The sequence below is a fragment of the Denticeps clupeoides genome, chromosome 15 (assembly GCF_900700375.1).
Source record: "Denticeps clupeoides chromosome 15, fDenClu1.1, whole genome shotgun sequence".
Lineage (NCBI taxonomy): Eukaryota > Metazoa > Chordata > Actinopteri > Clupeiformes > Denticipitidae > Denticeps > Denticeps clupeoides.
In genome coordinates this window covers 21,133,018-21,156,321 of record NC_041721.1, presented here as the reverse complement: position 1 = coordinate 21,156,321, position 23,304 = coordinate 21,133,018, and the positions used below count along the sequence as shown (strand labels likewise).

Below are 23,304 nucleotides of genomic sequence, written 5' to 3'. Positions count from 1 at the left end.
AAATGTAACAAGATTCACAAATATATTTTATGACTTACAAATAAATGTAACACAGTTCACAAATGCATTTCTTGATTCAAAAATACATTTACATGATGCACAAATTATTAACAATCTAGTAAGCCTGCATTTACAAATCACGCTATATAGTTGTGAGTACTCTTGTGAATTTTTGAGACTACCCTGATGGAGCACGTTTCACAAATACCAAGTAGCCAATCAAATGTCTCCATGTTTATAGCCAATCAAAAGATCTGTTGTTCGAGTGTTTGATTTAACGATGACAACATTGCGCAGATGTATCGATTTGCACTGACATTTATGCATCACATACATTTATTTAAGTCGAAAAAAAGCATTTGTGATTGCATTGTTCCTTCCAGGGCGCCACGCCATTTGTTCTCTTTGGGGACGTGGTGAAGGGAAATTCACATGAATGAAACTATCTTTGGCAAATACACACGTGGACAAAATTGTTGGTACCCTTCAGTCAATTAAAGAAAAACTCAAAATGGTCACAAAAATAACTTGAATCTGACAAATGATGGTACCCCTAACTTTAATATTTTGTTGCACAACCTTTTGAGGCAATCACTGCAAACAAACGATTCCTGTAACGGTCAATGAGACTTCTGTACTTCTCAGCAGGTATTTTGGCCCACTCCTCATGAGCAAACTGCTCCAGTTGTCTCAGGTTTGAAGGGTGCCTTTTCCAGACTGCATGTTTCAGCTCTTTCCAAAGATGCTCAATAGGATTGAGGTCAGGGCTTGATTGAGGTGAAACACAGCACACGGTGCAAACAACAAAATGTCTAACCCATCACCTGCGACTGAGACCAAGCTTTCTGACACTGGCCAGCACATTTCTCTCTAGAATCCCTTGATAGTCTTGAGATTTCATTGTACCCTGCACAGATTCAAGACACCCTGTACCAGATGCAGCAAAGCAGCCCCAGAACATAACAGAGCCTCCTCCATGTTTCACAGAAGGGACGGTGTTCTTTTCTTGATATGCTTCATTTTTCCGTCTGTGAACATAGAGCTGATGTGCTTTGGCAAAAAGTTCAATTTTTGTCTCACCTGTTCATAGGACATTCTTCCAGAATCTTTGTGGCTTGTCCACATGTAGTTTGGCAAATTCCAGTCTGGCTTTTTTATTATTTGTTTTCAACAATGGTGTCCTCCTTGGTCGTCTCCCATGAAGTCCACTTTGGCTCAAACATCGATGGATGGTGCGATCTGACACTGACACTGAGCTAGAGTGTGAATGACTGTGAAAGAACTGCATTGTACGTGGGTGACAGATTATGTCTAAGGCCTAGCGGTTAAGGAAGCGGCCCAGTAATCAGAAGGTTCGAAGGTGCCACTGAGCAAAGTACACTGGTCCCCGGGCACCTGTCATGGCTGCCCACTGCTCACTAAGGGTGATGGTTAAATACAGAGGACACATTTTGTTGTGTCACCGTGTGCTGTGCTGCAGTGTTTCACAATGACACTCACTTCACTTTCACTTACACCTCGTTTTGAATCAGCTTCCCGGTCCAAAATTCTAACTTACATCTGAAAGACAAAGGCCACTCGTTTGATGTCTACGGGCTAGATGGATGCTGAGTCCTGTCCTGATGAGCCACGCGTTATGGAGCTCCTATGTTCAGATCTGTACATTCCTCGCGGCATTGGACTGAATATACTACATTACTCTGTTTGTGTCTGGGTGTTTTGTCCTTGGGATGGACCAGTTTCTGTCTCAGTGAGGTTGTGTTTGTTGAAAATCCTCCTGAGCTTTTCAGACACCCCTGCAACATAAGGAATGACAAAACCTTAACTTTCTTCTCTTATCCCTACAACTAACATAAGGACTTGGATATAATCTATCACAGCCGTCCACGCTCTGGCTCAGGTGCTTCCTTCTGTCATAAAAATGCCTTTTTAGCGTAAACCCACGCGTTAAAGTGCAGGCGAGTTATGGCCAGTACGGCCTTCCATACTTCTCAGGGCGCCATGTTGAAATAAGAAGGCAGCGCGCATGCGTTCCCACAGTCACGGTGGCCGAGAGGTTAAGGCGTTGGACTCGAAATCCAATGGGGTTTCCCCGCACAGGTTCGAATCCTGTTCGTGACGGCTTGACGTTTTGAACCCGGGACAGCAGTTCCAACTCAGGTCGCAGTTTTGTGAGTTTTGTCATGTGGCCGGACACCGAGACTCCGGAGCTCAGACGTGGCGGAGCCGGCGCGTCATGAGACGGATTGTGTACTTTATTCCTTCCCGAGGGTGCGTCACATCGACGTTTCTTGCGCGGTTTTCAGATTACAGCCGCCAGGTGGCAGAATTTCTGCATTCATCTCCCGAAGAGGGGAACCCTGCTGGAACTTTACAAATGTGGACTTACATGCAGCATGCAGTGGAAAAAGGCATGTTGGACGGCGTTGTAGGACCACTGATTAAAGACACCCCGCGACACCAGGAATTTCTGCTAAATAACATGAAATGGCGCCACGTACTGTCATTACACTGAAAACGGAACGTTGCATTTTATTATACATTTTTAGCGACTATAAACCGAGTCATAGACAAGCAGCGGTTTTTTATAATATCCATTACATCCATTATAATATCCTCCCGTAGAAGGGTTGTGTTCTCCCCGGATTTCCCGGCAAGGTCGCGGTCACAGGTGTGCGTGGTTTTTAAATTGGTGGTTAAACTATAAATCGCGATTTGCGCTGCTCATTTGAGTTAGCTAACACTGCAAACATTGGTGACACAGGCATGCGAGCAAGAAAATGACGAACATCCCGGTCGAATCAACTTTTTTAATCAAAGATATTAAGGCTGGTTTGAGAAACGTGAGCGTTGTGTTCATCGTATTGGAAATTGGTGAGTACGCGAGCGTGTTTTTCACCGTCCTGTGGAATAATAGCTGCGAGTAAATCGGCCGCATGTGAAAACTGCTTCATTATGCTGCAGGCACGTACTGACCTCTAGCGGCCGCCAGTGTCGCTGCAGGCACGTACTGACCTCTAGCGGCCGCCAGTGTCGCTGCAGGCACGTACTGACCTCTAGCGGCCGCCAGTGTCGCTGCAGGCACGTACTGACCTCTAGCGGCCGCCAGTGTCGCTGCAGGCACGTACTGACCTCTAGCGGCCGCCAGTGTCGCTGCAGGCACGTACTGACCTCTAGCGGCCGCCAGTGTCGCTGCAGGCACGTACTGACCTCTAGCGGCCGCCAGTGTCGCTGCAGGCACGTACTGACCTCTAGCGGCCGCCAGTGTCACTGCAGGTGCCTGCAGGGTCTGATGAGCAGGACAGGAGTAACGTGTATGTAATGTGCAGTACAGTATTTGTAGATGAATAACGGGGCCGGGGAATAGCAGATGAGTGGTCTGCTACTCCTGTATCAGCTGATCTTTCTATGTTTCAGGAGTCCATCTTTAGGATATTCACATTGTCTTAATATTCAGTGTCACACATCGCTGAGTATGTGGTGTTTGCTTTTAAGATAAGATCAACCTTTATTAGTCCCACAAGTGGGAAATTGCACATTTTGGCAGGAAGAGTGACTAAAACGAAGGATGGCCACGAGATCCGGTCCTGCAAGGTGGCTGACCGGAGCGGAAGCATCACCATATCTGTGTGGGACGATGTGGGACCGTTAATCCAGCCTGGTGACATCATCCGCCTTACAAAAGGGTACGGTGTTCTACCGTCTCCTGTAGGCTTTCACTCGGAAATGTACATCATCTGCAGGGGAGATGCACCTCAGGGATTACATTCATTTGATATTGCATGACACCTAGTGCCACTGAAATATTTTAATGAATGTATTTCAAATGACATGGTTAATGGTTTATTCTAATTAGGTACGCCTCGCTGTGGAAGGGCTGCCTCACGCTGTACACCGGCCGGGCTGGAGACCTGCAGAAGATTGGCGAGTAAGGAACTCTCCTCGACCACCGCAGTGGTGCTCTTATGAGGAGAGATTTCACACGTCTTCTCCATTTTTAATGGTTGTAGATTCTGCATGGTCTTCTCTGAGGTACCCAACTTTAGTGAACCGAGCAGTGACGTGCTGGTGCTGATGAACCAGATGAACAAGCCTGACAGTGCAAGATCTCAGCAGGTGACCGTTTCCCATGGTCACACCTCCGTTCACGTGTGGCTGGAACTAACTCCATGTGATTCCTGACCCCAGATAAGAGCAGAGTCACAGGAAAACTTCCTGCATCAGAATGGAGCGCCTCCAACATCCACACAAAGTACAGTCCGCTGATCGCTACATATATTTTCTAGATTTATAAAATAGTATTTTACTGCAATGTAGTTTTTTTTCCTCTCCCCATCTCCAGGCCCATGTGGTGGAGGAGGTCGGGGTGCTGGGCGCGGCTCCTCGGTGACGTATGGAGGTGGTGGAGCTAAACACATCACCGTAAACAACGGCCGAGACCCTCGGCGCACGCTCAAGAGATGAAATATGTGTAAATATAAAAAGCAAACCAAATAAAGTCCAAATGAGATGTCTTCTGTTTATTCTTGACCCTACATTTTACTAGTTCATATTCTACTGTAATTTGGGTTTTGATTGATCTGAATTGCTCTCCATTGAACTATGAATCCCTGCTTAGTTACCATGGTAACTAATACTCCAGTCCAGGGTCTCTATGATGTGGGGTCCAATTCCCAAAAGATCATTCTGTCACTCTGGCTGTTCATGACATATAATAAAGCCAACTTTCATTTAATTCAAAAATTAATGTAAAAAATCATAACATCACAAAGGTCAAACCCAAAATGCAACATCCAATAAAATGACAAATTTGATAAAAGTATTAATCATAGAGCAAGTTCAAGCAGCTCAGGAACCAGACCCTCACCTCTTCAGGTCAAATGTCCTGCACAACAGACTGGACTGGACTGGTTTAGGTCCTTCTGTCTACCTCTGAGAAGGTGGACCTTCTCCATGTTCTACCAGTCTACAACACATGGAAAATGTCCTCCCACCGCTCATCTCAGGTGCTTATGATTTGCTGCAAATGTATTCCAGAACCTGCTCCTAGTTACCAATTCATCCTCAGAATCACCAGATAAACCGAAAGTGAAGTCAAATAATCGGCAGCTTTGGGCAGCGCTCACCCTGCTGTTCAGCTGTTGCTAGATATGGAAATATGGGAACATTCAGCCGTCATGATTCAAGCACATTTCATGTATTCTTCCGTCTCGTGCGCCAGGCTGTAGAGTCAAGTTAGCTTCAGCTTTGATGGTTTGTCGGCTATTGACCCTGCATGTATGCAGCATGTATGCAGCATGTGACTGCAGGCAGTTTATTCGTATCCCTGGTTTATTCTGCATAAAATCAAAGAGAAAACAGGCAGAGAAAATGAAGGAGATTTGGAGCAGACAGACAGCACCCCCGTAATGACTGTATTATTCCCTGGGTAACCTTTAATCAGTTATCATAAAAAAAAGAATCAAACATGGTCGAATCAACAAAAAGCAAGTTCTCTGTGCGAAACGTGTGTAGATGGGTGCAGGCAGGAGGTAGAAACCGAACTCCACCGCGTTAAGGCATCACAAGTAAACGACCTGAATCAGTCACAAGGCAGAGGAATTTCCTCCTTCAGCGGGAAACGAGTGATGATTGTGATGCCTGTGAGAGAAGATGGGTTGAGTCTTGCATAGTTTATGGTCTGAGAGCAGGCCACCATCTGAGGCTGACCATGTGACCCCGGATCGGGATGGTGTCCCTTGTGCATGTGTGGGGGCGGGGTTATCTGAACATGCCCACATTGATTGACAAGGCGACCTCTGGTTTCCTGTTCCTTCCAGGACCTGCCTTTCTCACTGTGTCCTGATTGGACTCCTGGCCTGAACTTTGACACCTGGTGTATAGAACAAATGCAATACAGTCACCATGGTCACAATAGTTATTAAAATATGTAATAAATGAATAATCACAATTAACTCTTAAGATTAAATATGAATTATAGCAAAGTTGAAAACGATGACAGAGACAACTATGGAAAAGAGGCTCAGATGATGTGACTAATTGCACCTAATGACCCAGGACGGGCCAGATCCCATAAACCAGATGCACATAATGGCACGGAACCCTGGACTCACATTTTTCTGTGGTTTGCTTCCTCCTCTCTCATTTTGTGTAGTCCCAGCTCATCGTCCAGTGTGCTGAAGTCCCTGTTACTGTCCACCAGCAGGTTCTGAGATGCACACAACACCAGATGTGGCTTCAGTTGGATCATCCATGACTGACATCAGCTGAACTAACATCAGCTCCTCTTACCTTCACACCAATGATGTCACCATCTTTCAGGTAAAAAGGTGCACCCTGGAGGTTATCATTCTTTTTCTTCTTCTTCCGCTTTGAGACTTGTTGGGTCTAATGTGGCCACCAAGATTAGATTAGAGTGGTAAAACCGGAATTCCAGTCTATTCTACAGCTAGCAATGCGCTTCACACAGGTCTCAACATATAAACAGCATGAAATGACATTAAATAGGACAGAATGTCTGAGACCCGGGTTTGAAATTCCACCCAGGACTAACTCACCCATGAGGACATGGGCATCCAGGAGTGGCTCTCTGGAAAGCGTTTGGCCAATAGCAGGTTGTCAGGGGAGAGGCCGTAGTGTGAAGCCAGGGTGAGGCGGAGACTCCTGGGGGAGGAGTCACAACCAGCCTCCCAAACCAGCTCCTCCCAGGGGTAGTACTGGCGCTCCCCTGGCACGCCCATCTGTACCCGCAGCAGGAGGTCTCTAGGCCTGAGGATGAGTGAAGATGATCCACATCAAACCATGCACTGCGGTTTCAGCCTTACTGAAGAGCAAAGTGCACAGGGACTTCTTACCCGAGATCTTCCTCCTTCAGGAGTCTCTGCACACACACCTCTGATCCTGTCTTCACCTTAAGCTTCCTGTCAGGAGAGGAAGTTGTATTGAGGCAAAATGAAACCTCAAGATATTGGCTTGTGTGTATTGAGGGACAGAGTTTCGTACGAGAAGAAGTAAATGCACCTGAGGCTCAGCTGATTCCCGCTCAGGATCTTCCCCAGCTTCCGTCTCTCAAGCAACCACACACGCAGAAATGCTGGTGTGGGCAACCATATACCCTCCAACGATGGCAGTGTCATCACCTGTCACACACAGAACTGTGCTCAAATGTTCCTTACAAACACAGCCAGAGTGTTGGCAGATTCATGCATTACCTGAGTCTTCAGATCGTCCAGGGAAGCCTCTTCTGATATCTCCACCTGACCAACATGCCACAGCTCCACCCCCAACCACTCTGCAGTAAACGCAGATTCAATTACACAACATAAATCCACCTGCAATCACATGACACACCTCACCTTCCATCACCACTTCCTGGCCTTCAAGAACGTGGTTCAGCTCGGGCTGCAAATCCCCGTAACTCCACACCGACAGCTTCAGGTAACCCTGCGAGAGTCGAAGATGACGACACTGAGATCAGGGCTCCAAACCTAAACTAGATGCTCAACGCTACTGCAGGTGATGAACCGGGAGTAAGCAGAGAGTAGCTGTAATAATGATCATTTCATCGGCTATCTAGATGAATGTCCTGTCTACACTGGAGAAATGAACAGCATGTTGTGCAATGACAAATCTGCATTCCAGAAATGGTGACTTCTGTGATGTTACAATCAGAATTCTAAATGATTCTGAGCAGAGAATGTGGATCTCTGCACCTTACTGGAAACAAGGAAAGGCGGTTAGCAGGTACCTTTGGTGGGAGCTGACCTGGTGTCAACACCAACGTGTCACCGTGGCACACTTTGGCCTCAGGGAGAGTGGCATTCTGAGGAAATAAAGCCGTTTGGGTCATTGTAAAGCAGTAGAATGGGTGTGTTTCACCGCAAGGACCAACCACCACACAAGTAAGAGGAACAAGTGCTGCTGTCACATGAACCCATTTATAAACCCTTCTCAGCCCGCATATTACTTTTGACTTTCACCAAAAAGGATGGCAGTGGTATGCCTGTCTTTTCCACCTGATTAGATTCTTAGTGGCACAGTATTTAAATGTATGAAATCAAATCAAATATGAATAAGTGGCTGTGCAAAAATGTGGAAAGCCATATAACTGCTCAATACGGATCACTTGCAACCTCACATTGAGCCTTAAACTTCATAGACAGGTTTTAAATGTGTATTAAAGCTATTTCATGTGGCCAATTGCAAGTTGTGCTTCTATTTGACTCTCCACTGAAGAGTGACCGTGGGAGTGACCATGGGATCCTCAAAGCAACTCGAAAGATCTGAAAATAAAGATTGTTGGTTCAATACTATTTACATAAAAACCGTCTGTATGGCAGGGTGATGAGGAAGAAGCCCTTACTGCACTCACAGTCACAAAGTTGAAGTTACGAGGGGTTGGATATTCCAACAAGACAAATTAAAAGTTTGAAAGCTACAAAGGCAGAGGAAGAAGGAGAAAGTTCTGGAATGGCCGTCACTATCCCCTAACTTGGGATGGGATGATTTGAAGCGGGCATGGACAGATTACACTGACAGGATAAACACAATGTAGAAATCATGCAATCCCCCCTCACCTCATCCATCAGGGCATCTCCAACCTCCTCACACCAGTCCATCCGCCGCAGGTGCCACGCCTCCCCTACACATGTGCACAATGAACTGAGACACAACATACGTGAACAAAGCAACTCACCCCATTCAGTGAGGGACTCACCCTCCAGTCCCACTCGCCTCTGCATTTCCTTCAGACACTGGGAACACACATCACAGCAGAAATTTCTGGATTAACTGAAATCTGTCACTGAAGACACTGCCAGTTTATCACAAACTCAACTCAGACATAACGGATGCAATACGAACAGCTCAGTAATACATTTGTCACCACCACTGCCCCTTATATAATAAGAAGAATAAGAAGAATAGCACCAATTTACTAGGACACACACACACACACACACACACCTCCTTCACTGTGAGCATCTTATCCACAATGATTTCCATCTCCGTGCCAGCGGAAGGTATCGTGCCAACGCTGAAGTAGAGGAACAGCTGCAGAACGGAGGAAATAATCACCACTACACGCTTCGTTTACAGACTGTGCTTTAAGGTAAAGGGTTATTGATGTACTGAATTCACCCACTCACTATTCATAACCGCACGGTACTCCTAATTATGGTCACTACTGACAGGAGGGTACAAGGTGGGGCACTACTGAATGGAGAAGTCAATATCATGCATGAATGAATATCAGATTTTTGATCTGCTACTGACAGACACACTGGTTTGGCAGCAAAATGGGTCCAACTCGACATTAATCCTGGGATCATGATGCATAGTGGGTAGGCATGCCACATTCACATCAAAAAGATGGACTGAATACGACATTGATCAATGATTTATCAGGCAGAGGGACAAACTGACCTGGTTGGGGTTGGGAGCAGGTCCCACACACAGAGAGAGACAGGTCATCAGCCTAATACCTGCATCCCGTACAGTCACTTCCTCACAAACTGCACACACACACACACACAAACACAATGGGCTCACTTCCTGTCCACCAGTTTATCTGTGTGCGCGTTTGTCCATTCATGTCTCACCTGGAGGCAGGAGTTTCCCTGAGCGATCAATCTGTCTCAAGCAACACTCCACTCCTACAAAGGGAAAGTCGAGCCAGTTTAAGTGTGTGAATACATGAGTGTGTGATGCAATGCTGGACTTTACCTTTCAGCTCCTCCTGCAACTGCAGTTCCTCTATTGCCTTCAGCTTCACTTCAGACAGCAGCTGGGACACACACACACACACACACACACACACACACAGGTTGCCATGATTTAACATTTCCAATCTCCACTATTCTGTGCAACATTCCAGTTCCATTCATATGGCCATAGATTACCCAGATGCATGTGTGCTACTCACCATATTTCCTGAGGCAGGTACCCTCCCCTTCTTCCTTCTCTCCTCTTCCTCCTCCTCCTCCCCTCCTTCAGCCTCCCCTTCTCTGAAATTTACCAGCAGCCATCGGCAGTCAGAGGGCGTGGTCACGGTCACCATATCTCCACTGAGACTGAAAATGCTGTAGTAGGAAGTTGAAATTATTCTCATAATCAATGCACAGCAATGCAGATGTAAACAATTTTCAATCAATTATCATAAAGACGTTGCTTGCTGGTTTTCTAGTTAAAAAGACTGGCGGCTAGTCTGAGTACAGCGCCAGTGGCAGCGGCAGCGGGTGTTAATCACAGAGCGGCCATGGAAAAGAGCGGCGGACTAATCAGTGTCATTTTCTCACCCCGACTGGCAAAGGGGTCCCTACCCAGACCCCCCAAAAAAACGACTGTTACGTTCTGCTGTTTTGGTGTGTTTTTGTTCTGTGTTTGGGTTGTGTTGCAGGATTCCTGGAAATTGCCAATGGAGCCCTTCTGTTGAACTTGTTTTACTGCATTTGTCGCTGCGTTCGAGTCGATTCTCACTGAAGGCATCAAAACTATGAATGAACACATGTGGAGTTCTGTACTTAACAAGAAAAGGTGAAATAACTGAAAACATGTTTTATATTCTAGTTTCTTTTCATTCATAGTTTTGGTGCCTTCAGTGAGAATCTACCAACGTAAATGGTCATGAAAATAAAGAAAACACGTTGAATGAGAAGGCGTGTCCAGACTTTTGGACAGTACCGTATGTGTGTATATGAGTTACCTGCTGTTGACTGTGTGTGGTTCCACCAGCAGCAGTGCATCACCGTCCCTGATCTGCAGCTCCCTCAGGGTTCTCTCCATGTCCTGTGGGGGGAACACTCTCCAGCCACTGGCGCCACCTCCACCAGCTCCCGGTTGACTCGTCTCCTGACACAGCAGCGCCTCCTCGGGACCCAGGGCCTGTCGTACCATCCCCAGTGTGGCCCCACTGGCAAAGCCCCGCATGGAGCGTACCATCCCCAAGCTGTCAGTAGCCGCGGAGGCTCCTCCCGGGACCTCCAGCTCGTCATCTGATGGCCGGACCACAGTCAGCAACACAGGCTCCCATTCAGGACCGGTGTGAACAGCGACTCCTCCCACCTGAGAAAGTGTCACAGGAAAATGAGGCTATTTGCTGGCTTCAGGTGACATGATTATTTTGATAAGATTGAACTTACAATTTACAGAAAAAAGGGGTTAAAAGCAAAGCGAATTTTTGTGTGCACCATGTGCTGTGATTGCTGTGTATCATATTGACAATCACTTCACTAATGGAGGAGGATAAAAGCCAAAAAGGCAGCGGGGCCAGATGGCATCAGCTCAAGGGTCATCAGGTCCTGCTCAGATCAACTGTGTGTGGTGATGGAGCACATTTTAGACCTGAGTCTGTGGCTGGGGAGAGTTCCAGAGCTCTGGAAAACCTCTTGTGTGGTACCAGTGCCAAAGACTCCACGACCCAACACCTCTCTTTTCCTTCCTCAGATGTACGTCACTTCCAAAATCTCTGCATGTCTAACGTGATATTTCATCTTGGATGGCAGCCAATCATCTAAAACTAAATCAAACCAAAATGAAACAAATATTCATTTTAGTAGATTCACATCAATATCTTGCCATCTACCTGAAAAACTCGTAGCTATCTCCTTCAGCAACTGCACGCAACCCTGGAGTATCTATAGACAACCAATTCTCCTTCTCTACTCACATCACCAATCTTTTTCCTTCTCTACAACATCAGCCATATCCACCCTTATCTATCAACACAGGCCATCCAGATACTTTCAGTCCCTAGTAATGTCACGACTGGATTACTGGAACTCCCTTTTAGCAGGTCTACCTCTGAATGCCTGCTAGCCTGTTCCCTCCACCATTGAAGGTACGAGGAAGACACTCATCTAAACACTTCTCTGTCTTGGCCCCTCGGTGGTGGAATTAATTTCCCCTCAAGGTCAGAACAGCACAGTCGCTGAGAATGTTCAAACCGCTTATGACCTTATGACTTATGTAAGAAAAACTACACCAGAGTGAAATTCATGTATTCATGGTTTGAGTCCTATTTTGGCAAAATCAACTTCCCATTTTCTAAGAAAAACCTTCTCTTGTTAATGGGGCCTTAGTAATATGAGCACAGACAGGGAGTATGGATCGATGTAGCTTCTGTCCACCATGCATCATCACAAACTCGGTCCTTGAGCTGCATGTTCTTCCTATGCAGTGGTGGCCTAGCGGTTAAGGAAGCGGCCCCATAATCAGAAGGTTGCTGGTTTGACATTTTCAGGTACTATGAAGAAGCCGTCGGGGTAGACTATCTGTAGGTTGCTGATGATGTTGTAGAGTTCTAGCTTTAGCATTATTGCTAGCGCTAGGCAGGATGTATACTGCAATGATGATCACGGTCTACGTCTGACTGCTAAAACCTCTAGGAGCTCCGAACAGTGCACAGAGATGAGCAGAACACAGGAATCTCTGTCTAGCTGGAGAGCGGAATCAGTGTTCCCATCGTGCAGCCAAATTTCGGTGAAGATAAGAACGCAGCAATGTCTTCTCTCTTCCCGGGAGGTTAGAAGTAGTCTGAGGTAGTCAGGTTTATTGTCCAAAGAGCACAATAAACGAATGTGGTTAGCATTTAGCCTAGCATGGATCCCGGATCGCCCGCCTCCTTGCGCACAGGGTGCCGCGGGGTCAGGGTGGTGCCATGGTCCACTCGCTTGGATGACGTAGACCATTAGATGGTCAAAAGGCAGATCTGCTCATTTATTATAGACGTGAAAATCACCTCACGCATATGTTCCTCACCTCTTTCCCGTTCCACACGAACAGGTCAGAGCCGGTGTAGACACCGGCACTGTAGAGAGACTGCTGGTCATCTACAAACACACACAAAAAGAGGCAGCTTGCGGTCATTCAAGTGAAAGCAAGAAAACGGTAACAACTCATCACTGAGTAAATGAATAAGGAATAAATCCAAGTGGTGCACTGGCGACCTGTGAGAGTTTGGTACAGGTGCAGACCGGCAGGGAGACTCTTGGCCGCAGTCAGAGCCATATCGCCCTCCCACAGCTCCTGCATCTGCGCACATTGGCAGGAGGTCAGGCATCGTTTGACTCGGCGGCTGATTTATAAAAAGAGACGTGACACGTCACCTGGTAGACGGCCAGACGCAGGTCTCCCACAGTTTTGCGGCGGTCAAAGTCGACGGTGATGACCGCGCTGGCAGCATCTCCCACGGCGTGCAGCGCACAGTCAATGAGCTGGTAGTGAGGAGCGAGATGCAGACGCACCTCAACACTGTTACTGCTGGTTTCAAACTCCTCTCTACAAAAAGCACAGAATATTACCTACTGTGTCAGTCCTAGCAATCATTCACTTTTACAAGAAGCCAATACGATTAACTTGGTGACAGTGTTAATGCTCCGTTTGCTTCTGCTGGGATTCATTGGAAATGTCTACTCTGTAAAAACACCGCTTGACCTTCGGTTTTCCGTGAAAGACGCCCCAGTCGCCTTTGCTTCTCTTGGAGAGTCCACCTCCCTGGCCAAAGTAAACTTAGTGGTCAGTTAGTGAGGCTAAAAGTTTCTTTGGAATGCACTTCCGCACCTCTCCTGTGGGAATGTGAAAAGCTGCCTTGTCTACGTATTCCCCTCGCCTGCTGGAGCCTGTCTACTCCTGGCTGGTGGGCCCGGCTCTCCTCCTCCCCACTGGCGCAGGACTAATCCACTCAATCTGCTGAACCGGAGATGCGCTTCCAGGACCTCAAAAGACGTGGATCCACCAATCTCAGAGAACGCTAGATCACTAGTGAGGGGGCAGTGGTGGCCAGTCAGAAGGTTGTCGGTTCGAATCTCGAGTCACCAAAATGCCACTGAGCAAAAGCACCGTCTTTCATGGTTGCCCACTGCTCACTTAGGGTGATGGTCGCTGTGTGTCACCGTGTGCTGTGCTGCAATGTTTGTCATTGTGAATCACTTCACTTTGGCTTCGAGGAGGAGGAATGAAGCATCTTCATTGACCAGCTTTGAGTTGAGTTTGTGGAACTGCTCTGCTCGCACACTGTGCTGTGTGCAGTGATTTAACCACCTGCTAAATATAATAAGCCTTTTTTGAATGGCTTTGCAGACTTGTTAGCTGATCTTCTGCCTTGTTATGATCGAGTTCTTATTGTTGAGGATTTTAATATTCACGTGTTGTCCTTATATGCCCATTTTATGTAATGTGTCTGTTCCAACTCATGAACATGGACACACACTGGATCTTGATCTTAGAACTCAGTTTTAGAACTCCGTTTTTATAAAGTGAAACTGAGGAGATGAGCTCTTGGTTTTATCCCACCTGCCAGACTGTACTGGACACTGTACTTTCCCCTTGTGTTCTTAAACTGGTTATATCTATATATCTTCTGGTTAGATCTATATCCCTCTATATCGCCTTTACTCAAATCTTAAGGGCCTGGCTGTTTTTTAAAATCTTTTTAAAATGTAATGATGATAAGACAGAGGTAATGGTCTTTTGGTGTTCCACCGACACCTCAAACCTTGAGTTAAGCCTCAATATATTAGGCCAACAGTCTCTAATTTAGGGGTAAAGGTGGATGCTGACCTTAAGTTTGACTGCCAAATTGTGATCAAATCTACCTTCTTCCAGTTCACACAGTTTAGTAAAATCAAGCAGCACTTTGAGACTAATCCATGCTTTCATTACCACCTGGATTGATTACTGCAATGTGCTTTTCATGGGGGTTGGTGCATCGTGCTGGTTTTATCCACGCTTCATTTCTTACGTGTTCATTTTAGGATTCATTTAGAAAATGTCTTATTTGCTTTTATGGCTCTTAATGGTCTTCCCCTCCCCACCTCTCTGAGCTCTTACAGCCTTACACACCCTCCTGGTCTCTAAGGTCAACTGGTCAGTTGCTGGGATCGCACCTTTGCTGCTTCAGATCAGAGACTGTGGATTGACTTGCCCCTGTAAGTTCATTTTAAGTCTTTGGTTTTTGACACACTGTAAAATCTTTCAATTCTCTGTACAGCACTTTGGGTCCTAGGACTGAAGTGCTTTACAAATAAACTTGGTTGGTTGGTAATTAGAGACACATAGGTGGTACGGGGCAATGCACTTGCAGCATGTTCACGGTGCACCAGTGCCAGGTGGAGCTTTCAGAGGATCTACCATCAAGAATTTACATAAATCTACGTAAAGCTGGAAAGAGTTACAAAGTAAATTCACAAGTGTACAGGCCAACAATCTACAAATGGAGACACTGTAGCTGCTCTATCAAGAACTGGGGCCAAATCAAAGGACCCCAAGAGCACAACGAAGACTCATCAATGACAAAGAAACAGCCCAGAGTGAAAGCCAGAGGTTTGAATGTATAATTGGAACTGGTGTTCATTCATCTACAGCATGTATAACATTGAACAAACAGGGTGTCTCTGGCAGGACACAACAAAGGAAGCATTTTCTTACTAAAAAGGACATTGCTGCATGCTTGAAGTTTGTAAAAATGCACATTAACACATTAATTGCCTGATGAAACTAAGATTATATGGCACCTCAGTGGAACTTTGGCAGGTCGGGATTCAGACCGGCAACCTTCTGATTAGGGGGCCGCTTACTCAACCGCTAGGCCACAACTGCATAGGAGGATCATGCAGCTCAACATCTGGTATAAAAAAAATTAACCTGATTTGCTGCACCAGGACCTGATCATTAAGGTGAAGATGAATTCCAAAATAGAAGTTAGATGACACAACAGGACAATGACACAAAACATGGAAGCAAGTCCACAACAGAATGGCTGTAGAGGAAAAAAAAAAAAAAAAAAAAAGGAAGGTCTGGTCCACAGATACAGGAGGTTATTGATGCCAGGGGTTAATTTCAAGGACAATTCTTAATAAGGACAACTTGTGTTATTATTTAATTTGTTACTACCCTTGACTTCGATGAAAATTTGATTGCAATTTTTATGATTAATACAGAAAATCATGAAATTAAAAAGGGTTCACATACACTTTCTTGCCACCATACACTTAAATGCAAAAGTAAAGCATATGAATGTCCATGTCCAAAGTATCCTTTATTTTATTTCAATATAATTTCAGCTAGTTCCACATTGGTTCTAGTACTTTGTCTGTAGTTTAAATTAAGAGTTAATTGTTAATTAATAATAACTGTAATTTAACCCAGAGTGTGACACCCTTAGCCAATCAAAAACCCAGTGCTGTCTCTATTTCTCCATTTCTAGGGTAAAATCCCTAGAAAATCTCAATCTTTCAACACCAGCGAGGTGAAAAATAATATATATCTTATAAATGTCTAACGACAATAGCTTTCTCAAAATAACGTAATTAATCCCTTCATCCTTTTGTAAAAGGAAGAGACTACAGAGCTGTGCAGAATCTGACGTGTTAAATTAAACTGAGACGTGTCCAGACCTTGTATTATCAACATCTGCTTTTTTTAATTCCCAGTATCACAGACAAGTCTCCATTCTAGAGATCATTTGGCAATTTAAGTAGAATTCTATTTGCATTGTAATGTATGCCAGCCCACACTCACCTTTTCTTTTGCAATTTTCTGTTCTCCTCGTTGGCCATTTGTAGCAAGTGTGGTGGAACTCCATACCCTGCATCCCCAAACGCTGCACAGACAGACATAAAGAGCATTTACCCCCCAAAACAAAGGCCGCAAGCCTCCTTTTTTCTGGACTGCATACCCTCCGATGGCCTCTGCAGGCTGGTTCTGCGGTAGAACAGCATGTAGGCACTCTCCTTCCCACCAAACTGCTTCTCGATGTCAGCAGCTCGGATGGCGGTGACCGCAGAGTCATTCAGGTCGAACCAGTGGCTGCAGTCTGAGGTGCCCCGTCCAACTCCACCCTCATGCCCATTCTGGTCAGCCTCTGCATTACTCAGAGCGCTTTCTTCTGGTGTGGTAGCTGAGCTTACTGCTGGAGAGGTCACCTTAAGGGTCACACGTGTCCCATTGGACACCAGCAGGAAAACATCTGGGTGGTCCTGCAGAAACTGGAATAAAAAGAAAAAGAGTCTGACAACGTAACACTTTATCTAATTAACTAGATCTAAAAAGAAGATGGAAGTAAAGTTCTTCTGTTATCAGATGCCTTCCATACTGTTCCATGCAGAGTGGGCACCTTTTTATCTAGTTTCCCTTTTTATTTCATGCCCAGGCATCATCAGGCTTAATAACCTACAATTATGCAACACTTTTAAGCCTGACCAATCGTGGCAGTCAGAGACAATACACAGCCACACGCTGTACCCTGCTGGTGGCCATGACCGTGACGTTATGTTGACCACCCCACGTGCTTTAAACAGTCCACCATCGTCCAGATACCCGAGACCAGTAAACATAGGCAAAGTGCAGAGGTCTACAACAGGTCTACAGAGGACACCATCTCCCACGTCCTGCTCCCCAACCTCAGCCATGTGCATTCAGCATTCAACACTAGTTGCCAGCGGACTAAAGTGAAGTGATTGTCACATGTGATACAGAGCAGCACAGCACACGGTGCACACAGTGAAATTTGTCCTCTGCATTTAACCCATCACCCTGAGTGAGCAGTGGTCACCATGACAGGCGCCCGGGGAGCAGTGTGTGGGGACGGTGCTTTGCTCAGTGGCGGATCGGGATTCGAGCCGGCAACCTTCTGATTACAGGGCCGCTTCCTTAACCGCTAGGCCACCAAAGGAGATAGAAGCTGACAGAAGATTGTGAGTGTGGGTGTTCACCCTCAACACAGCTTAGCATGGGTGTGTACACAGTTCACTGCGGTGTTGGACTTCCGCAGGTGACAACAACTGGACTACAAGCCTCCGAACATCAGTGGGAATCCAGTGGAGAGGGTGAGCAGCTTCAAGTACCTGAGTGTCCACATCTCAGAGGACCTGACATGGTCTTAACACATCCAGGATCAGATCCAAAAGGGTTAAACAGCACCTGTACCACCTGAGACATTTGAGGAAGTTCAGAGTGTCTCCAGACACCCTAAAGACTTTCTATACTGCCGCTGTGGAGAGCATCCTGACACAGAGCCCCACTTCATGGTTTGGTGACAGGATCACAAAGCCATACAGAGGGTGATCCATGTGGCGGAACGCTGCTGCAGGTCACCTCTTCCATCTTAGCAGGGGATTTACACCAAGAGATGCAGGACCAGGGCCATATTAAAGGACAAACACACCCCAACAGCAGCTTGATCCAGAACCTAAAATCAGCCAAGGACTATCAATGGCCAGGACTATCCTCAGGCCATCAGGATGCTGAACCAGGACATGCCACCACCACCTTACAACTCCCAACCAGACCATCTGAATCTTCACTGTTGTTTAGTGCAATCTGTACTGTTACACCGGTCACTGCACAATCTATACACCATGAACTTTAGCAGAATACATATCCACTACCCATGGTGTCTACTGTCACATGTTCTCAATGACCATAATATCAGGCTTGCATTATAGCTTGCCTACTTTTTTTACTCATTTGTACTAGCCTTATTCCCCTTTATTCTTTTTTATTTAACTATTACTTAACAAAGCACAATGAAAACAGAGTGGTTCAGGGTGCATTTCACTGTGTCATAATGTTATAACTTTGTATGTGACTAATAAAAATATTGAATTGAATATTGAATAACTTCGTTTAATAATTTGTGGGGCAGTAGTGGCCTAGCGGATAAGGAAGTGGCCCCGTAATAAGATGGTTGCCAGTTTGAATCCAGACCCGCCAAAGTGCCAATGAGGTGCCACTGAGCAATGCACTGTTCCCACACACTGCTGCCCACTAATGGGTTAAAAGCAGAGGACACATTTCATTGTGTCACCGTTTGCTGTGCTGCAGTGTTTCACAATGTCAATCACGTCACTTTCAACTAATAAGCAAATTGTGATATCTAGTTGTTGTATATAAAAGGCAAAACCAAAAACCAACCTTCCCAATGGGTCCATACTGTTTCCGAAATTTCTTATTCCAAGACAAGCCGATCTTGTCCATCAGTCTCTGACCCAGCTGGTCCACGAGAACACTTGTGGATTTTTCCTAAAACAAGAATTTTTTTTGTCAGTCAGCCTGGAGACACCATGTCAGTTTATGTAAATAGTGGAGATATGTGCTGCGCTGTATGGGCGAGGTCAGAGCGGTCGCTCTGGGGCGGGTGAAGACTGTACGTACCTGAGTCAGTATGGCTTTGAAGAGAGACAATGGATCATCTGTCTCCAGTGATTGTTCACAGACTCTCGCTTCCTTCTTCTGGGTCTTGGTTTTTCCCTCCTCTTCCTGATCAAATAGAAACCATTAAGAGTGACAGTGACTATGGTGTCTCAGATAAATGGGATTTGCTCTCGGTGTCTCGCACACACACTCACTGCAGGCTCCCAGTGTCCCAGCTGGTCGATGTCTTTCACATAGACGTGGTAGTGTCCACCGTAGCAACCACCCTTGTGTATGATGACTGAGAAGAGCTCGTACTGGTAGTCGGAGTCGGGCGCGCTGGTCTGAGGACATTGACATTGGGAAAAGCAGCACTTAAACTGGATCATTTTCATTACACAGGATTTATATTTTTGCATCCAAACATTTAGTCCAAAATAAAAATTCCTTTTGATACTACAGTCAATCTCATTTTCATACCCCAGACAAGTACTAACACCAACTAGAAATATGGAGACCACAGAAAGGTTCACTGCTAAACCACTGGTTCTTCTCAGCACACTGCACTGAATGTGAATACACGGGAGAACCATGTTGTCCACAGACGTCAGCTGCATGGCTGTGACATCCACTCTCCACACATGGCGCATCTTCCCCGCCGTCACTCGGACTGAGGACCTACCTGCTCGCAGAAGGGACGAAGGTTGATGCTGAGTGGGAAGGTGTAGCAACCGGTTTCTTTGTAGCGTTCGCACTTGGCAAAGTCAAAATTAAACCTGAGCAGTGACATGGTCAGGAATGGCGGCAGCTTTCTCAGCTTGGCAGACTGGAGAGAGAGAGAGAGAGAGAAACAGTGCCCCTGCAGGATTTTAGGACACTTTTAAACATTGCTGTCTTTTTCTTGGGAAAGTTGCCGTGAAACTGCTGAAATAAGAGTGATAGGAAGGGACACGCCACTTTCCAGCAGAACACTGTTCAGCACGATCCTTGGCTGATCCTTGGCTAACACAGAAATAAAACTGATTACGTTTAAATGAAGCAAAACGAAGGTGTGCAAAACGCTAATACTTCAGGCTGATTGGCTGAATGTGTGTTAATTGTCAATTCCTGGAGGGACTGTTTAAAGGTACAATAAAATGTGCTTTACTGTTTCTGCAAAACAACTCTAAATGTGCTCTATGGTATCGGGTTGTCGTCCTGTTCTGTAGTCACCAGTTCTGATCTGCTCAGACCCTCGTCTGGCTTTAATGTTCTGGCTGATCATTTACATTTACAGCATTCACCAGACGCCCTTATCCAGAGCGACTTACAATCAATAGATACAGGGACAGTCCCCCCCCTTGGAGCAACTTGGGATTTGAACCTGGGTCTTCTGGTTCATAGGAGAGTGTGTTACCCGCTAGGCTACTACCACCCCAACAGTGTGCGAATGTGTAATGTGTGAGTGTGTGACAAACCTTGGCAGCTTGGACCAGATGGTCACAGCTACTGCAGCGGTACAGGTTGCTCCCCTCAAACAGTTCCTCCTCCACAAACATGCTCCACAGCGCCCCCTCCAGGCCACACATGCCACGCACCAACACAGTAAGGTCCAGAAAGTCCTCCTATACAACACAGGGAGGGGTGTTAGGAACGGGGTACGATTGAACCATGCTGCCTGTCACAAGTTCACTTCCTCAGTAATACAGTACTCAACTACAAGACATTTATTAATACGTCTATGAATTAATTGCAACTACAGATCTACAAGGATGTGTTTCGTATTTGTATCCAGTATTGACTGCAACATTAAAAACAGAAATTCGACATGCACATGTACAAACTTCAGAATGACGCCAAAGCTGCACATCTCAATAACATACAAAAAAAAATTACAATTTAATGTCATGGAAATCTATCATTTGACATAATAAATTAATAAATTAAAAAGGTAAAGAGTCAAATATGATTTATTTGAAGTAACGTTTTTATTTGAGTTGATAATGGAAGATATTCATTATAAGAATGTTATGCATAATCATTTCAACTATTCTTCATTTACACACTATAAACTTGTAGCTGGATACGATCTCTCCCTGCATACACACCTGCCTCTCGCTGACACTGGCACACTCCCTGCACACGATCTGGTTGACCAGCGTGCCGTGGTACAGGCGGTGGATGAGGCTGCTGCCTGACGTGCCCACCAGAGAACTTTCCAGGGCACTGAACAAGATGCGGTTGAGCTCCTGAACATCATGCTGACTGCTCTCCTGCAGGGGACACCATAGAGCCTGAGGCACAACAAACACGATGAAACCAGAGTTTTTGGAAGTCGACGTCACACCTCATTGTTGGTCCAGCCAAAGCTGTCGGTCAAGTCCGCAGTGGAGGCGCTCTGTTGGTCCACAAGCAGCAGCTGAGCAAACAGCCTCTGGAGTTCCAGCGGAATCACACGGACCTGCAAACACACCCCCTGTAAACCACTGGACGAGGGCACCGCAGAGAGACCCAGTGTCCAGACCGCAACACACACTACTCATTTCAGAATAAAGGTTGGACGTTAGAGCTTGAACTTCCACTGGGCTCAAGATTCAATTACTATTATCAAGGCCTCAATTATAGATGCATCCTGTAGGTTTTCTACGTAACATCCAACCCGGAGCGGCGGTGTACTCTGTAGATCAGGCCGCCACAGTCTCTACACTTTTTAATGCGAATATTTATACCGCTGGCAGAAAATCACCAAGCAACATCATTATTATAGAATTAGTCATGTTCTGCACTGCATCGATTATGGACGTATCCTGTATCTTATGAAGATGAGTGATATTCGAGGCAACTCCCCTAGCCATGCCTCTTCTTTACGGCATTTATCAGAGCGACTTACGATCAGTCTTCTCCTCCACCGGCTTCCATTACACTGTAAACCTGAACTTCAGTAAATATTTCACTGATATTTTCCACCAAATGAGTAACACAGTTTAAAAATGTTAAATGGCTTAAAAAGTGTTAGGAAATCAAATTATGCTTTTATTGTCACACCATATAACACTTACACACGGTACAGTGCACACCCACCCGCAGGAGAACATGTATAGAACTTATCTATACAGCAGGGCCGCCACCGAATGTTCAAGTTGTCCCACTTTAGAAGATGCGAGAGGCGTGTCATTTTCATCATAGGTTCAGCCTGAATTTAGTGAGTGGGGTTTCACCCGCCGGGCTACCATCACCAGACAGCCCCAGAGGGCCATTCTCAGATTTTAGGACCGGACATTGTCCTAAAAGAGGACGATTCGCTGAGAGAGGTAAACAGACACCCACCTTGGCCTCCGGGTTGTTCTTTTCCGCCAGGTCTCCCAGCTCGTCTGGTCCCAGTTTGAAAAGCTCCTCTGTGAAGAGAGAGAGATTTTTGTTGAATATGGTTTTTTTTGTTTGCTGAATGTGCTTCTGCTGCTGCTGACCTCTGAACTCGGGGGTGAAGAGCAGGGTCTGGATCAGGGAGTTGAGGTAGCAGGTGCCGCCCTGGTTCCTGATGCCGCTGAGGTGAAGGGCGCCTCGGGGTGGCGGCGGCTCGACCTCCGTCCCCTTAAAGACCCTGCGGCCGCTGGCCTCGGAGGAGAAGCCCTCCTCCTCTCCCTCGAACAGATTTCCGAACATGACGCACGTCTAGGTGGCTTTGAATCTCGCGATATCTCTTCTCGTCTGTGTGGTCTCCTGGACGCGGCTCAGTTCTCGTTATCTCATCTTGGTCTTCCCGAGCTCCCTGCTGACGACCCCCGGGCTCGGCGTGGGACGAGCGCGTTGCGCAGGGACGAGCATCGCTCACAGCAGGTCCCGCCAGCAGCCCGCTTCCCTCGGACCTCGGACCAAATCACTGGCCGGCCGCGAAGCTCAAACCTGGGGACGAGCTGTAGCCTCCTCACCCAGCTGACAACATCGGCGCGGGGGGCAGCTAGCAGAAACACATGGTTCCGGACACACAGCACCAGCTCGGTCACCGCAAATCCACAAAAGAAGGCAGAGAAAACGAAACGAACAGAACCAATGATGTTTCAGAGCGCGGCCATGTTGTTCATGCGGGCAGGCGCCGCGGTGCATTGTGGTACTTGTAGTCTTTTACCAACTACCGCCAGGTTGCTTATGAACCATTCTGTTTTCATTTCGTTGTTGGTGTAAGATGAATTCATTTGG

The 23,304-nt window shown here is 46.3% G+C and overlaps 2 protein-coding genes and 1 non-coding gene across 8 annotated transcripts; 2 read left to right on the top strand and 1 right to left on the bottom strand.

Moving 5' to 3' along the window:
• Positions 1-2,033: 2,033 nt before the first annotated feature.
• nabp1b (nucleic acid binding protein 1b) lies at positions 2,034-4,510 on the top strand. Of its 2 annotated transcripts, XM_028953931.1 has the most exons (7): positions 2,034-2,271; positions 2,765-2,874; positions 3,548-3,686; positions 3,857-3,928; positions 4,011-4,116; positions 4,189-4,252; positions 4,343-4,510. In XM_028953931.1, exons 1-7 carry the CDS (start codon positions 2,237-2,239, stop codon positions 4,462-4,464), a joined length of 648 nt encoding a protein of 215 aa, XP_028809764.1. In that variant the 5' UTR covers positions 2,034-2,236; the 3' UTR covers positions 4,465-4,510. The 2 variants fall into 2 exon arrangements, with proteins under 2 accessions (XP_028809764.1, XP_028809763.1); XM_028953930.1 differs by lacking the exon at positions 2,765-2,874 and having other exon boundaries at positions 2,034-2,411.
• trnas-cga (transfer RNA serine (anticodon CGA)) lies at positions 2,040-2,121 on the top strand. Its single transcript has one exon. It is a non-coding gene; the product is annotated as a tRNA-Ser (tRNA).
• An 899-nt stretch (positions 4,511-5,409) lies between the features above and the next one.
• usp40 (ubiquitin specific peptidase 40) lies at positions 5,410-23,207 on the bottom strand. 5 transcript variants are annotated; one of them, XM_028953925.1, is made up of 31 exons: positions 22,575-23,207; positions 22,435-22,502; positions 21,455-21,568; positions 21,216-21,380; positions 20,586-20,732; positions 19,811-19,954; positions 19,338-19,472; positions 19,150-19,254; positions 18,910-19,017; positions 16,673-16,982; positions 16,516-16,597; positions 13,104-13,275; positions 12,945-13,029; positions 12,757-12,827; positions 10,703-11,061; positions 9,923-10,079; positions 9,724-9,784; positions 9,600-9,653; positions 9,424-9,512; positions 8,965-9,051; positions 8,717-8,753; positions 8,577-8,641; positions 7,748-7,822; positions 7,356-7,443; positions 7,212-7,291; positions 7,021-7,139; positions 6,855-6,920; positions 6,558-6,768; positions 6,292-6,387; positions 6,114-6,208; positions 5,410-5,872 (listed from the first exon to the last, which is right to left on the bottom strand). In XM_028953925.1, the coding sequence occupies exons 1-31, from the start codon at positions 22,768-22,770 to the stop codon at positions 5,761-5,763; spliced, it is 3,753 nt and encodes a 1,250-aa protein (XP_028809758.1). In that variant the 5' UTR covers positions 22,771-23,207; the 3' UTR covers positions 5,410-5,760. The 5 variants fall into 5 exon arrangements, with proteins under 5 accessions (XP_028809758.1, XP_028809759.1, XP_028809755.1 ...); XM_028953926.1 differs by having other exon boundaries at positions 19,344-19,472; XM_028953922.1 differs by having other exon boundaries at positions 8,577-8,753.
• Between the last annotated feature and the right edge of the window lie 97 nt (positions 23,208-23,304).

Excerpts from the sequence above, each read along its gene's own strand:
- nabp1b (XM_028953930.1), top strand. The coding sequence starts at position 2,237 with ATGAGACGGATTGTGTACTTTATTCCTTCCCGAGGGTGCGTCACATCG. Across the intron at positions 3,687-3,856 it reads ATCATCCGCCTTACAAAAGG|GTACGCCTCGCTGTGGAAGG; the intron begins GTACGGTGTTCT and ends TATTCTAATTAG. Across the intron at positions 4,253-4,342 it reads GCCTCCAACATCCACACAAA|GCCCATGTGGTGGAGGAGGT; the intron begins GTACAGTCCGCT and ends CCCCATCTCCAG.
- usp40 (XM_028953922.1), bottom strand. The coding sequence starts at position 22,770 with ATGTTCGGAAATCTGTTCGAGGGAGAGGAGGAGGGCTTCTCCTCCGAG. Across the intron at positions 21,381-21,454 it reads TTGGCTGGACCAACAATGAG|GAGAGCAGTCAGCATGATGT; the intron begins GTGTGACGTCGA and ends TGTCCCCTGCAG. Across the intron at positions 16,598-16,672 it reads CCTGCAGAGGCCATCGGAGG|CGTTTGGGGATGCAGGGTAT; the intron begins GTATGCAGTCCA and ends CTGTCTGTGCAG.